Genomic DNA, 15,430 nt, shown 5'->3' on the forward strand with positions numbered 1-15,430 from the left:
TACATATCAACTAATTTAGCTTGCAGTCAATTAAAGAAGTAAACTAAGAAAATTTGTCCTTTGTCTATACTTCGCCAAGTGCGTCAATTTAATATAATGAATTAAATCATGCTAATCTTTTAATGGCAATATCGATAGTTTTGACAGAGGTCTAACAATCGATCCCTTGGCTGTGACCACTGTTGCTGACCGGGCGATGCCATCCGCTCCAGGATGAATCTCGCTTATGCGACCAAGCATCCATTGTAAAGATGGAAGGCCCTGTTGTTTGATTAGCACCATCCGTCCGGTCTCGATTTGTTCACCCTTGCTGATTGCCCATTTTTGCCGCTGCTGCAATTGGTTCAAATACTCGCGGCTCCAGCGACTCCAAAAATGCTGACGGAGTTGCTCGACTCTCTGCCAGCGTATCAATCTATCTTGCTTAATATCGGTAAGGTCGGGACAAGGAAAATCATTCAATGCGCCACCAATCAAAAAATGCCCTGGCGTAAGATAAGCTAAATCATTCGGATCAGAACTCAGCGGTGTCAACGGACGCGAATTGAGTACGGCCTCTATTTCGCACAATACTGTTTGCAACTCTTCGAAAGTCAGGTGCGACCCGCCTACAATGCGCTGCAAGTGATATTTTGCGGACTTCACCGCCGATTCCCACAGCCCGCCAAAATGCGGGGCGCCAGGTGGGATAAAATGCCACGCTATCCGCGAACTACAGCAAAACTGTTTTATTTTGTCTTGTTTCTCAGCCGACCTATAACTTTCACAAAATTCTGACAACTGCCGCGATGCACCCTTAAAATTGGTGCCGTTATCAGAAAATATGGCGACCGGACATCCCCGACGCGAAATAAAACGCTTAAGAGCGGCTAAAAAAGCTTCAGTTGTTAAATCGCTAATTACTTCAAGGTGAATTGCTTTAGTAGCGAAACATACGAATACACCTACATAAGCCTTACTATTTCGAGCATTTCGTCGTTTGCTTTCTCTTATAACAAGAGGTCCAGCGTAATCGACTCCGCAGTTAGAAAAAGGCCGAGAAGGTGTTACTCGAGGTGCCGGTAACACCCCCATTTTCGCCTCTGACATAACCGGTTTGCATTTAAAACAGACGAGGCATTGTCTAATGATCTTTCGCGTGGTTGATCGAAGCGAAAGCGGCCAAAAGTTTTGTCTCACCGCGGCCATAGTGCCTTGTACTCCCGCGTGCAGACTGCGCGCGTGTTCCCGTTCTATTATGAGCTGAATAAGCCGATGGTTTTTTGGGAGCAAAATAGGGTGACGAGCATTATATGACAACTGCGAATTCTCGAGTCTCCCCCCGATGCGAATCAAACCTTGATCATCTAAATAAGGCGACAAAGATATTAAAGCGCTAGCGGATGTAAGAGGATTTCCCTTCCTCAGCTGCTCGATTTTACTCGAAAAAACATTCCCCTGTACCAATTTACAAAGATTATTTAGCGCGACTGAAATTTCCTCATGCGAAACGCGAGTGCCCAACCTCTCACCCGATTGTCGGCGCGATGTGAGGAATCGTCTGCAATAGGCAACGATTCGGCATAGCCTATCTAATTTCGAACATTTGATGATGAGTTCTGCGAAAGGGTTTGCCATTGCCGTGCGAGTAACAGCCGCAACTGTCCGTCGCGTCTCAGGCATCTCTGACTCCGGAATACTCACACCGCTGCTTGGCCACGAGTCTTCGCTGTTCCTCAGGAACGCGGGACCACGCCACCATAACGCGGATTCTCCGATGTCATGCGGGGAAATGCCCCGAGACAGCAAATCTGCGGGATTTTCGGTTGTCGGAACGTACCGCCAATCCGAACCGGAAGTTAACCGCTGTATTTCGCCGACGCGATTCGCTACAAAAATCGACCACTTCCTGGAGCACGAGGAAATCCACTGTAACGTTATTGTCGAATCGGACCATAAAAAATGTCGCACGCTACTTATCTCGATAGACGCCCGCACCTTATCCCATAATCGAGCCAACAATAGCGCGGCACAGAGTTCAAGTCGAGGGATTGAAATAGCCCGGAGAGGAGCGACTCTCGTTTTTGAACACAATAAATCGACATGAAATTCACTGTCGTCGATTTGTCTCCGAATATACAAACAAGCGCCGTATGCTCGCTGACTGGCGTCACAAAAGCCATGTATTTGAAAGGCATGCCTACTCCGACCCCCAATATATCGCGGGATACTCAACCTATTTAATTCGCTTAGCTGTTTTCTAAACGCGGACCATTTTTCGTGCATATCTAACGGAATGGACTCGTCCCAATGCATTTTTAACTGCCAAATCTCTTGCAACAACATTTTCGGAATGACAATAACCGGTCCGATTAATCCCAAAGGATCGAATAATTTTGAAATTTCTGATAGCATTATGCGCTTTGTTATTTCATGTGAGTCAGCCGGTAATTCAATCGCAATTCGAAACGTGTCTATAGCCGGATTCCAAAGTATTCCTAGAATACGTGATACCGGATCTCTGTCAATTGGAACTTCAGCATTATGCTTATTTTGAACGTCGCTTATCAATGCCTTATTATTTGAAGACCATTTGCTAAGTTGAAAACCTCCGCGTCTCAAAATCTCAATGACCTCGCTCTTTAATACCAATGCTTCCTCGATCGTGTCAGCGCCGGTAAGCAGATCGTCAATATAAAAATCACGCGTTATATGTTGCGATCCTAATGGATATTCAGTTGCGTATATTTCCGCCAGATATCGAAGAGTTCTAGTAGCTAAATAGGGAGCGGCCGCCGTGCCGTATGTCAATGTTACTAGTTCAAAAGTTTGCACGTCCGCGACGGCCTCGTCCCGCCAAAGAACGCGCTGCAGTCGCGTTTGTTTGGGATCAATCAGTATCTGGCGATACATTTTTGTGATATCCGCGGAGAACACAAATTGAAAAGTCCGAAATCTTAAAATGATAGAGAATAAATCCTGCTGTACCGTCGGGCCGACCATAAGAGTGTCATTCAATGAAATTCCGTTTGAACCCTTGCACGAAGCATCAAAAACCACCCTTAATTTGGTCGTCTCATTTAAAGGCCTTAATACGCAATGATGCGGCAGATAACATATTGGTAAATTTTTATTGTCATTTGTTTCATCAATCAATTTCATGTGTCCAAGTGACAGGTACTCGCGCATAAATGCTACGTATTGCGACTTCAAATTCAAGTCTCGATTCAAACGCCTTTCCAGACTATGAAATCGTCGCATTGCTGTATCTCGAGTTTCACCGAGCTCCTTTAACTTGTGTTCTATAATCGGAAGCGTAACTATTACTCGACCTTCGAAATCTCTTCTGGTATTATCAACGAAATGCCGCTCGCAAAAACGCTCTTCGCTCGAATATGAATCGGCAGGACGGAAATTTTCCTCGATACGCCAAAATCTTGACAACTGATTCTGCAATTCTGCATCTGTTATTATGACATGAAACACACCCGCTTCTCGCTCGCAGGCCCAATACGCGTCGTTATCTATTCGACCGGTAACAATCCAGCCAAAAAGCGTCTTTTGCAACGTGGGATGTGCCCTCGAGGATTTCAGCCTACCTAGCAGCCTGCAAAGCAATTGCCAAAATAGTTCGGCGCCTATTAGTATGTCGATATCGGAACATCGATAAAATTCTGGATCGGCTAACTGAATGCTCGATGGTATATGTATTTCTTCCCGTTTGATCGGCGAGGTAGGAATACGCTCCGTGATGCGTTCCGTTAAAATACATTCCAAGTTTGCAAAGAAACCGTTTAATCGCGACTGTAATTTTATTTTAACGATCTCATTTGCTTCACTAGTCATGCCATTTATTCCTGAGACCCTAACCTTACCCGGCATAGTCTTTAAATTTAATCGTTCGACGCAAGCTCGCGTTATAAAATTTGCTTGAGAACCGTTATCTAATAGAATTCGGCAAGGTTGTCTTATTCCGTTAGCATCTACTACGTATACAATCGCCGTCGAAAGCAATACATGGGCATTATATGCGGCAGACAATTGAGTCATGACTGTGGCTTCCTTTGTTGTTGCCTGAGATTACTCATTTCCCGTTTTTGCGTTTTCAGAAAGTTCGCTAGATTTCGACTGAAAATGAAGTAAGGAATTGTGCTTGACTCCGCATATTTTACATGCGCCCGCTTTACATTTCCCCGAAACATGATTATTCCCGCGCAAACAATTAGTGCACAGTTTACGTTTCCGAATTTCCGCGAGCCGTCGAGCAACAGGCAATTTAATAAAATCTCGACAGTAATAAATAAGATGCTCTCCATTGCAATATCCACATAAGGGAGAAGTAGTCGCAACGTGAATCGTCATGCTCTTCCCGACGGGTTGAATCATTGAATTATTTCGAATAAGCGATTCTAGCAAATGGCATCTGTGCTCCAAAAATTCCGCGAATTGTTTAAAAGTGGGTAATTCTGCTCCGGTAAGCGACGCCTGCCATTCTCTCCTAGTGATCGGGTCAAATTTAGAAGAAATTAAATATATTAATATGCTATCCCAATGCTCGGTTGGGCAGCGCAAGGCATTCAGCGCTTGTATGTGTTTTGTAGTATTATCCGCCATCCTACGCAATTCAACGGCGTTCTCCTTCGCAACGCTCGGCAGCTCGAATAAAGCACGCAAATGCGTTTGCACTATGGCCCGCTTATTGTCATACCGCTGTCTCAATAAGTTCCAGGCTACTAAATAATTTTGATCTGTCAATTCTAATGATTTAATCACATTAGCTGCCTCGCCCGTTACAGATGCTCTTAAATATTGAAATTTTTGAAATGTACTCAACGACATATTACTATTTATAACCGAATTAAACATCTCATAAAATGGAAACCATTCCTCATATTTTCCTGCAAATTTCGGCAAATCTAATTTTGGCAATCGTATGCTACATGCGGAGGCGGCCATTTCGGCCGGGGATGCAATTGGTGACATCGCGGCACTAGTAGACGGTGTTTGACTAAAGTCCGAAATCCTGCAGCGCAATGCAGCGGTCAATTCATAGAACATCTCCTCAAATGAAGGGCGATCTTCTTCCTCGTCTTCACAAAGAGCTTCCAACTCGGATTGCAAACTATTATATTCCGTCCAATAAGTCGCTAATCTTTCTTTTCTTTCCTCTAAATTCGCGATTGATTCAGGCGTCACATGCGTTACAGAATCTACATATGTCTTAATACGGGTACATGAGGCCTTTATTGATGTGCGTTTTCTTTTAAGTGCCGAGATCTGAGCCGAATGAGCCATAATTTACGCAATATACGACGCGCGCAAACTATGTGATACTCGCAAACTATCTTGCGCAAATACTGAGATAGCGAATAGACAATTTGATTGGTAAAAGAATGATATTCCTACCGTGACCGCCGATTAACTGCTCCACGGATGCTTCCTTGACCCTTTACGGCTGCCAGTCCGCCTCTTCAAAATGTGAAACCGCCGATTGACCGCTGCTATTGACTCTCCAGTGCCTCGCGGTTCAGCTGTTATCGTCCTTATTGCTTTCCCTCGCATCCAAAGGAAGCTCGCGACCGTAAAATGTTGCAGTGGATCCAAATTCTCCCAACTTCTTGTCCAGGATCCGGCTCGAAGGACCAAAATGTGTAGTTTCTTGCGTGTAAATCCCGGGAGGTTCCACGGTCGACGCAAGTCGAGGCATAGGCCTCTAAATTTGTGTGGGTGTAGCCACGGCTCCTTGGAGGGTATTTATTAAAGAACTCTCTTTCGTTGGTGTGAATACTTTCTTTATTTTAATACTTATTTCTTGACTTGCCCTAACGTAATGTACAAGGCGGCAGTAAGATTAGCAAAGGCCCCTAACACCAGCTCCGAGAAGCTTATATATCGCGCATCTCCCGAATCTCGAATGTTTGAGAATTTACGAGATCTCACGATCATCTCGTCTCTGTAAAGCGACCACGTTTCACAACAACCATCGACTCGAAGCCGGAGATAACATTATAATAACCTTCGACAACAGATATAAGCATATAAAATCAATAAGAATCTTCAATAGCTCGTTCTAGAGGCTTATAAGGATGATAAATACATGATGAGATATATGAAAGCAAATCGAAAATAATACGAAACAGGAAGTGTTTTTAATAATGCTAAAGATTGGGAAGGGCAGCGAAACGTACGACGACTATTGGCCAATGCTCATCAAATAAACAATGAAGAAGATAATGCTCATCAAATAAACAATGAAGAAGATAATGCTCATCAAATAAACAATGAAGAAGATAATGAAGCATATGAACACGATGTTATGTAATTCTTATTAAGTCTCAGCCAAAAATATTATCTATCATACATTCTTAATCTTATCGTTTCACATTTATTAAACAATACTGATATTGATTATGCTGCGCGTTTAAGGCTCCTGAACTCTTGTTGATTATGTTGGAAATCGTAACGTCAGAGGCGAGAAATGACACGATGAGAATAATTCCGTGCCACTTCCAAATAAATAAAGATATTTGAATTAAACAACACTTCAGATCGCTTTAACACACTTCTAAAATTTTCCGAAAACTAACCTTTTCCCTTGACAGTTAATAAACAGCCATAAAATAAATGTGATACGAAACCTCATGTCATGCAGGTTTATGAGCAGACGCATAACTAAACTTCACCTTCATTTTATGACTGTTTATTAATTGTCACACACACACACACACACACTTTTGGAACATTCTGGAAGTGCTAAAGCGATCAAAAGTGTTGTTTTATCCAAATATTTTTTATTTAAAAATAGCACGCAATTATTTTCATCATGTCATCTCTCGCTTCTAAAATCACAATCCAATATAGCCGCGGTGAGTAGCCTTAATAGTTAATTATATTCTAAATAACACGAGTATTTAAAATAAATGTTAGACTTCTCAAAAAAATAGAGCGTCTTTTAAATATTTTTAAAACCTTTTTAAAACACTCTTGTTATTTAGGATTATGCTATATTTTATTTTTATTTATATATTTTATGACGCGTAATTTTATAATGTTTAATTTTATTGTGTAATTTTAATAATTTTGTATTGTTTATGTAAACTTCGAAATAACATTTTTAACATAAAACAAACATGTAATTTTTTGTTATATTTATTAAAATTTTAATATGGACTTAATAAAATTTCCTCTGAAAGACCATATTAAGCATTAATTATGTAATTCTAGTCAAAATAAGGCCTTTTTATCAGGGCCCGAAAAACTTTCCTTATAAGGACCCGAAAAACTTTTCTTATAAGGGCCCGAAAAACTTTCCTTATGAGGGCCTTGTAAACAATTTGTTACATGCCGCATGAGGGCCTTATTATTTTACCCTATGAGGCCCCGATTTATATTAAGAGGATGCCGGACCTTCCTGTTTTACCCATAAAATGTAGTAGACCGAAAACTTTTTATTAGTTGCACGGAATAATAAATACTTCTCCACGATTAAAGTACATATAAAAACAAACCGGGAACCTCCGGGTTTTATATCAAAAAACCAAGAAAATTGAAAAATTACAGTTTTTTTATCGGCTTCTAGCGTCAAGTCGTAACAATATTTGCTTAATATAAAAGTTTTGCAGTTTGTATGTGCAAAATAAGATAGCTTCCCGGAAGAGATTGCATGAAGGAATATAAGTGAACTTTCAGAAATGAGTTTAGAAGCCTAATAAAAAAGGTTTCGATTAATTAGACTTTCGTGCATATGTGTGTGTGCGACATCGAGGCACGAGAGTAAAACAGGCCCGTAGATTAGTTGCTCGATATCGAGACAGACAGCGCTAGAATCGGTTTGTGTGACAAGGAGAGACAATCTCGTACCATCCTTCTCTTCCATTTCGCATGTAATAGTATACGTCAGTATACATGTATGCGCACACTAAGGCATTATACTCTTGCGTTTTCTTTCTCGTATTGCGCGTCATAGATACTCGCTGTCGCGCGGCGCCGTAACAATCGTACGCGTAACAAGCTGCGTGAAAACAGCGTTACAACGTGTTACGTGGAAAATATTCTATGTAAGTTATACACAATATATATACACAATATATATATATATATATATATATATATATATATATATATATACACACACGTATACAGATTATATATTTTACTAGATACAGTTTGCATATGCGCTCTAGTTATTAATTAAAAAAATACTTATTAAAAAATATTTATCCCAGAAGCGATTTATTCGTCGGCTGGTTGTTTTTAGAAATATTTCATACCAGATGCGGTTTGCATGTGCGATCTGGTTATTAAAATATTTATTTCAGAGGCGATCTATTCGTGAGCTGATTATTTTTTTTTTAAATCCAGAGGCGATCTAATTCGTGTGCTGGTGTAAAAAAACCTAGAGGCGATTTAATTCGTGTGCTGGTTATTCAAAAAAATCCAGAGGTGATTTATTCGTGGGCTGGTTGTTTTTAAAAATATTTTATACCAGATGCGGTTTGCATGTGCGATCTGGTTATTAAAATATTTATTTCAGAGGCGATCTATTCGTGAGCTGATTATTTTTTTTTAAAATCCAGAGGCGATCTAATTCGTGTGCTGGTGTAAAAAAACCTAGAGGCGATTTAATTCGTGTGCTGGTTATTCAAAAAAATCCAGAGGCGATTTATTTGTGGGCTGGTTGTTTTTAAAAATATTTTATTACCAGATGCGGTTTGCATGTGCGCTCTAGTTATTAAAATATTTATTTCAGAGGCGATATATTCGTGAGCTGATTATTCAAAAGAAAAAAACATCCAGAGGCGATTTAATTCGTGTGCTGGTTATTCGAAAAGTCTTCCAGAGGCGATTTAATTCGTGTGCTGGTTATTCGAAAAGTCTTCCAGAGGCGATTTAATTCGTGTTCTGGTTATTCAAAAAAAATCTAGAGGCGATCTAATTTAATTTGTATGCTGGTTATTTAAAAAAAAATTCGAGAAGCGATCTTAATTTGTGTGCTGGTTACTAAAAATGTTTTACACCAGATACGATTTGCATGTACATTCTGGTAGCGAAATTTAAACGAAATTTAATTCAGAGATCATAAAGATACTGCCTCAACTAAAAGGCATATTTGATAAGAATAAAAATCCAGGTGAGATGAATCATTGGACCGATTTGTACGCGTCATAAGAGATGATTCTTATTTTGAAAGCGTGCTATATTTCGATAATTCTTATATAATTGCAGCATGTCACATAGCGTCAAAAGCTAACAAATTATTGGAGCAAATTATAGTGATTGCTGGCGATTTTTTTTGATGACACCAAGCTTCGAATGTACGATAGCCTACCCGGCTGTACATATGATAAATTGGTGCCTAAAAAAAAATTACTTTCATCGCCGTTGCCTACAAATAATATAATATTTAAAAAGCTTTAACAACCTGATAGCATATGCTGTGAAATTTATGCTGCAGCTTTCGCCACACTACTATAAACTATAGCCTTAGAAGGAAATCCTTGTAAGGAAAAATATTTCAATAATGTGTAAAATGTATGAAGCAACATTTTTTTTTAAATTATAGCAGAAAATTAATTACCTTTTCCAAAATGGTAAATTATTCATATATCATATTTTACATTTATCATATCTGATCACGATATTCTAATGAATATCGTTAGAAAAAGACGCCTCAATCTCGTTTGCATATATCGGAGAGACGAAAAAAATACACATATTATGGTTGCGTCTCACGGGAATGGGCGATGAAGGGGCCCATTATATTATCGATATAAATCTATTATTTCGATGCTTTTGAGACAAAGAATGTAGTGTGAAAATATTTATAAATATTATTTATAAATTTTACGAATATACATTACATCAAACAATTTGCATAATACATTTTATATTGTTAGTTTTTGATTATATCGATTTAACAAACGTCGTACATAAATTGTAACTTGTAGAAAGTTATATGCAAATATCCTTTTTATTGTATGTATACAGAATGTCGCAGAGTACTATATATAAGCGCTTGTGAGGAGCGCAGTAAATTGAACAAAAAGTCCCATAGCATTTTACGATTTTCGTAATAATAATAGAAATATTAAATAAAATCGGAAATATGTATCTGCGTGTGTATGTGTGAGAGAAAAAGAGAGAGAGAGAGAGAGAGAGAGAGAGAAGCATTCAGCCGTTCGAGCTATCGCACGGTCCAGCGTGTTGGACATTTTGTCGGCGCGCGACAAGGGAAGGGACAGCGGGGCACGCCGTTGCCGCTCGTTACACCGTCATCGCCGCGCCGCGCTGTCCCTCCCCTTGCCGCGCACCGACAAAAAGCTCTGACACGCTGGATCATGCGATAACTCGAACGGCCGAATGCTTCTCTCTCTCACACACACAGATACATATTTCCGATTTTATTTAAATTTCTATTATTATTACGAAAATTGTAAAATGTTATGAGATTTTTTTGTTCAATTTACTGCGCTCCTCACAAGCGCTTATATATAATACTCTGCGATATTCTGTATACATACAATAAAAAGGATATTTGCATATAACTTTCTACAAATTACAATTTATGTACGACGTTTGTTAAATCGATATAATCAAAAACTAACAATATAAAATGTATTATGCAAATTGTTTGATGTAATGGCGTATATTCATAAAATTTATAAGTAATATTTATAAATATTTTCACAATATATTTTTATTATATATATAAAGAGACATAGCTAATGAGAGCAATGATAGAATTGTATTTAAATATGTATGCAATAAAGACAGATCTATACTCTAAAATCGTTGCTTGTGCGAGACGATAGAGCAGTAGAAATGCAACATATTTTTTGTTTCAATATAAATACAATTAAACACAATACAAAAAAAGCTTGTATTTCACATTGCTCTTTTTAAAATATGTATGTCTTTCTACTCTAGATAATACTGTCGGTAACATAACTATAAGTGTTGGTAATGTACCGACGTTTTTAGTTATGTTAAAATGAGGGCGCCTACCCGTCGGAGTTCGGCCGCGACTCCGGCATCCTCTTAAGGTCAAATAATCAGGCCCTTATTAGAACCTTATCAACATTTCGACACGGGTATGATCCTTGTAATCCAAATTGGCGTGAAATTAAAGAGAATTTACTTCCGAATCAACAATCGGTAGATAGATCAGATATATGTGCTCGCGTATTTAATATAAAAAAGGATTACTTAATCGATGTTATAGTCAGACAAAAATGTTTTGGTGAAGTCTTGGCATACGTTTATGTAATAGAATTTAAAAAACGTGGATTACTACATATACATTTATTAATTACGTTAAAACAAAATTGTAAAATATCAAAATTCTGAAATAGGTGATAAAATTTCAGCAGAAATTCCTGATCCTAATGAAAATGAGAGTTTACAAAATATTGTAATATAACATATGATTCATGGGCCATGTGGAGATTGGTGTTTAATAAACAATAAATGTTCGAAACACTTTCCAAAACCATTTCGACCTAAAGCAACTATGGATGAAGATGGTTATCCACAATATCGTCGAAGAAATAACGGATTGCTATACGAAAGACGATATGTTGTTGATAATAGATATGTTGTTCCATTTAATCCAACACTCTTACTTTTATTTAATAGTCATATTAATGTTGAAATAGTTTCGAGTATACGATCTGTAAAATATTTGTATAAATATATATATAAGAGTCATGATGCTGCATCTGTAATTATTGGAGAAAATATAAATAAAACAATAATACATGATGAAATTCAAAATTTTATTGAAGCTCGATATGTCGGACCCGTAGAAGCATGTTGGCGCATTCTAAGCAAACTTTTGCAAGAAAAAAGTCACGCTATATTTCGTTTACCGGTTCATTTACCAAACGAACATAATGTGATAATTGATGATAATGTTAATAATAATGCAATAAAATCTGCTATAGGACGTGTAACAATGTTATTAGATTATTTTGAATTAAACGCTCGAGATGAGGAAGCGAAACAATATTTATATAGCGATATTCCATCTCATTATGTATTTAAAAAAGTTACAATTAATGGCAAAACTATTAATCGTTGGGAAAAACGTCAAAAATATTTTAATTGTATCGGTCGTATGTATTCCGTCAGCCCGTCTCAGTTAGAACTATTTCATTTACGTATACTTTTATTACATGTTAAAGGAGCTACAAATTTTCAAGAATTAAGAACAGTTAATAACGAGGTACATCAAACTTTCACCGCTGCATGTTTAGTATTAGGACTCATAGAAGACGATGAAGAATGGTATCGTGCAATGAATGAAGCAAAAGTTTGGATGATGCCAAAACGACTTCGTAATTTGTTTGTACGAATTTTAATTCATTGTCAACCAATTCATCCAAAAAAAATATGGGATGAATTTAAAAAAGATATGTCAGAAGATTATATAAGACGATTTGGACCTATAATAGGAATAAAGAAAGTTTATAATTATATCATTAATTTGCTTCAAAAAGAAGGATCGAATATTGCTAATTTTCCTGAAATGGAACAAATAATAGAGGAAGAAGAAATAAATGACGAAGAACAAATTGTAGAGGATACATCAATAGGTATGCGACAATATGAACAATTAAATATAGAACAAAAAGAAATTGTTGATACTATTTTAGTAGCTACATTAAGTAATGATAATGATAGATATTTTTATATCGATGATCCAGGTGGATCTGGTAAAACTTTCATTTATACGACTTTATATTATCTACTTAAAAATAAAGGAAAAATAGTTAGCACAATGGCATTTACTGGTATTGCTGCGACATTACTTCCAAATGGAAGAACGATACACAAAGTTTTTGCATTACCTGTACCACTTTTTGCTGATTCTACATCGAATATTAAAGTTCAATCTAAAGAAGCTGAAAATTTAAAACTTGTGGATGTTTTCATTATAGACGAAGCTCCTATGGCACCACGTTATGTATTAGAAATAATGGATCGAACATTACACGATATAATGCAAAATGATTTATATTTTGGTGATAAAATTGTTCTTCTTGATGGAGATTTTAGACAACTATTATCTGTGAAAGAAAGAGCTACGCGTTGTGAAATTATAAATTTATCAATAAAATTTAGTATTCTATGGAAACAATTTAAAACATTTTCATTGGCACAAAATATGAGAACTTTACCGCAGGAAAAAGAATTTGCACAATTTTTACTAAATTTAGGTAATGGTTCTTTGTTCGAAAATCATAAAAATCATCCCGGATTAAATTTCTCAGAATATTTCAAATAATATTCTATAATTCGAGAATTCAAATTTAACGGGCGTCAAGAATCTTCTCGAGCTTTCGATTCTTCAGAAAAACATGACCGTTCCCGTTATCTCGCATTTTTTCATCGATCAAGAAACGCTGGTCATAAACATTCGCAATAACGCTGATTGCCAATCAGCTGATAGAAAAAGGTTGCGCGCATGACAATTAAAGAATTGTCTACGTCAGACCTCATCGGCGGCCAATTGTACGTGGCCAATTGTACGTGGTCACCGCTAAAGTACAAAATTTATTGGGTCACGTCGCAACGGGCCCAAGATTCCGCTCGCCTTATAACGGGCACCGCACGCGAACAAGTCGAAGTCTCGCACTTTTCGCTAAACCGCACTTTTCGTTAAACCGTTTTTGTAAAACCGCTATTCTGTTATACGACCGCTTACTCACTCGGACTTCCCCTATCTCTTTTGATAATACCCAAATCGAACCGCTTTATACGACCGCCTACGAATTCAGAAAACGCTCTTGTTTCGCTACACCGCTTGCGATACCGCTCGCGAAAACCGCTCTTACTTTGTTACACCGCTGTTTCGCGAATCGCAATCACTGCACTCAACACTTGTTTTACTCTTGACTCTAATAAACGTCAGTCTTTTTTGTGTGAACGAGGCACACTTTTTTCGCTGAAAGACCTTCCGTCCCTATCGTCGCACTGTCGGATTCCGCTCGCGAACAGTTCTTCAAATGATTATTCAGATAATGTTCATATTCCAGAAAAATGTATAGCAAATGCAAATTCGGATATGGTTAAAGACATATACGGAGATATCATAATACGTAAACAATATAAAACTGTGGCTAATCATGTTATATTATCTGCAAGAAATGTTGATGTTGATAAAATAAACGAAAAAGTAATAAATCTGTTAGATGAGATGACAGAGAAAATTTATACAAGTGTGAATGCTCTTGAAACGACTGGAAATAATGAAGATATACACGAAATAATTCCGATAGAATATCTTAACTCTTAAAATCCAACATGTCTTCCACCTCATGAATTACGCTTAAGAAAATACACTGTTATCATGCTTATTAGAAATCGCAGTATCAATGAAGGTTTATGCAATGGTACTAGATTATTAGTTTTAGATAATAACTTATTACGTTGTGAAATTTTAACAGGTAATAAGATTGGAGAAATTGTTTTTCTTAATCGTATTACTTTATATTGCGAAAATGTGTATCCATTTACTTTTAAAAGAAGATAATTTCCAGTGAAACTAGCATTTGCTATGACTATAAATAAATCACAAGGGCAAACTTTCGATAAAATTGCAATAGATCTTCGAAAAAATATTTTTAGTCATGGACAACTGTATGTCGCCTTTTCACGGGTTCGTTCTTGGGATTCATTAAAAATTTATTTAGAACGTGATAATCTATCTAAAAAAATAAAAAATTATGTTTATAGAGAAATATTGAATAATTAAACAATAAAATAGATTAATGTAAAATGTAACCAAAAACGAAGAAGTAACATGACTATAACTATAATCAAAACTGAATTACAAATATTTTATTCTCATGAAGTAAAACATAGATAAATAATGTTTCAAAATATTCATGGTGCAGTCTTGATTGTAGTCTCTATTATAATGATATAAAAAAAAAATAACAAAGTAAACAAAAATTAAAGAGATTTTTATTTTAAACTTAATTTAATTAAAGATTAATAATTATCTTTCAGTAATATTTTAATTGATAATTTAATTATTAATATACTTACATTTATATACTTAAATATATATATATATTTATACTTGTAGAAGTAAAGTTAAAAATCGAGAAAAAAGGATTAAACTAATAACTTTAAAGGCTTAAATTAAAAAAGATACGGTAGGAGAAAAAGTCTATAATAAATTATGTTTTAATAAATGAAAAGAATTATAAGAGAGAATAAAGATGTTTGAAGAAAAAATTAATAAGATAAAACAGATTTATAAATAATAAAGAACCCGTGTGGAAATTTTATATAGGCTATAACCGGGCCCTATAAAGGTTTCCTAACTTTATTTGAGGCCCGAGTTAGGACACCCATCTTGGCCCAATCTCGAGATGTCACGCTCTTTTATCTAGGGCCTTATTGCTTTCCAAACTTGGGCCAATATAAAAATTTTGGCTTGGGC

General features: G+C 36.7%; 3 protein-coding genes across 3 annotated transcripts; 1 reads left to right on the forward strand and 2 right to left on the reverse strand.

Moving 5' to 3' along the window:
* Positions 1-111: 111 nt before the first annotated feature.
* On the reverse strand, positions 112-4,029 carry LOC145975927 (uncharacterized). Its single transcript, XM_083106695.1, has one exon. It carries the CDS (start codon positions 4,027-4,029, stop codon positions 112-114), a length of 3,918 nt encoding a protein of 1,305 aa, XP_082962821.1.
* A 30-nt stretch (positions 4,030-4,059) lies between these two features.
* On the reverse strand, positions 4,060-5,274 carry LOC145975928 (uncharacterized). Its single transcript, XM_083106696.1, has one exon. It carries the CDS (start codon positions 5,272-5,274, stop codon positions 4,060-4,062), a length of 1,215 nt encoding a protein of 404 aa, XP_082962822.1.
* Positions 5,275-11,488: 6,214 nt separating this feature from the next.
* Positions 11,489-14,275, forward strand: LOC145975929 (uncharacterized). Its single transcript, XM_083106697.1, has 3 exons — positions 11,489-11,639; positions 11,763-13,070; positions 14,028-14,275. The coding sequence occupies exons 1-3, from the start codon at positions 11,489-11,491 to the stop codon at positions 14,273-14,275; spliced, it is 1,707 nt and encodes a 568-aa protein (XP_082962823.1).
* The last annotated feature ends 1,155 nt before the right edge of the window (positions 14,276-15,430 follow it).

Source organism: Camponotus vicinus, unplaced genomic scaffold, assembly GCF_025532165.1.
Source record: "Camponotus vicinus isolate PSW18456_S1 unplaced genomic scaffold, iyCamVici1.0 SCAF_8, whole genome shotgun sequence".
In the NCBI taxonomy this organism is placed as follows: Eukaryota; Metazoa; Arthropoda; class Insecta; order Hymenoptera; family Formicidae; genus Camponotus; species Camponotus vicinus.

Bases quoted from the DNA above. Each gene is read 5' to 3' on its own strand.
- LOC145975928 (XM_083106696.1), bottom strand. From the start codon at position 5,274: ATGGCTCATTCGGCTCAGATCTCGGCACTTAAAAGAAAACGCACATCA.
- LOC145975929 (XM_083106697.1), top strand. From the start codon at position 11,489: ATGGATGAAGATGGTTATCCACAATATCGTCGAAGAAATAACGGATTG. The intron at 11,640-11,762 runs GTATACGATCTG...ATTTTATTGAAG, and splicing joins TAATGTTGAAATAGTTTCGA to CTCGATATGTCGGACCCGTA. The intron at 13,071-14,027 runs GTGAAATTATAA...AAAAATGTATAG, and splicing joins GAAAGAAAGAGCTACGCGTT to CAAATGCAAATTCGGATATG.
- LOC145975927 (XM_083106695.1), bottom strand. From the start codon at position 4,029: ATGACTCAATTGTCTGCCGCATATAATGCCCATGTATTGCTTTCGACG.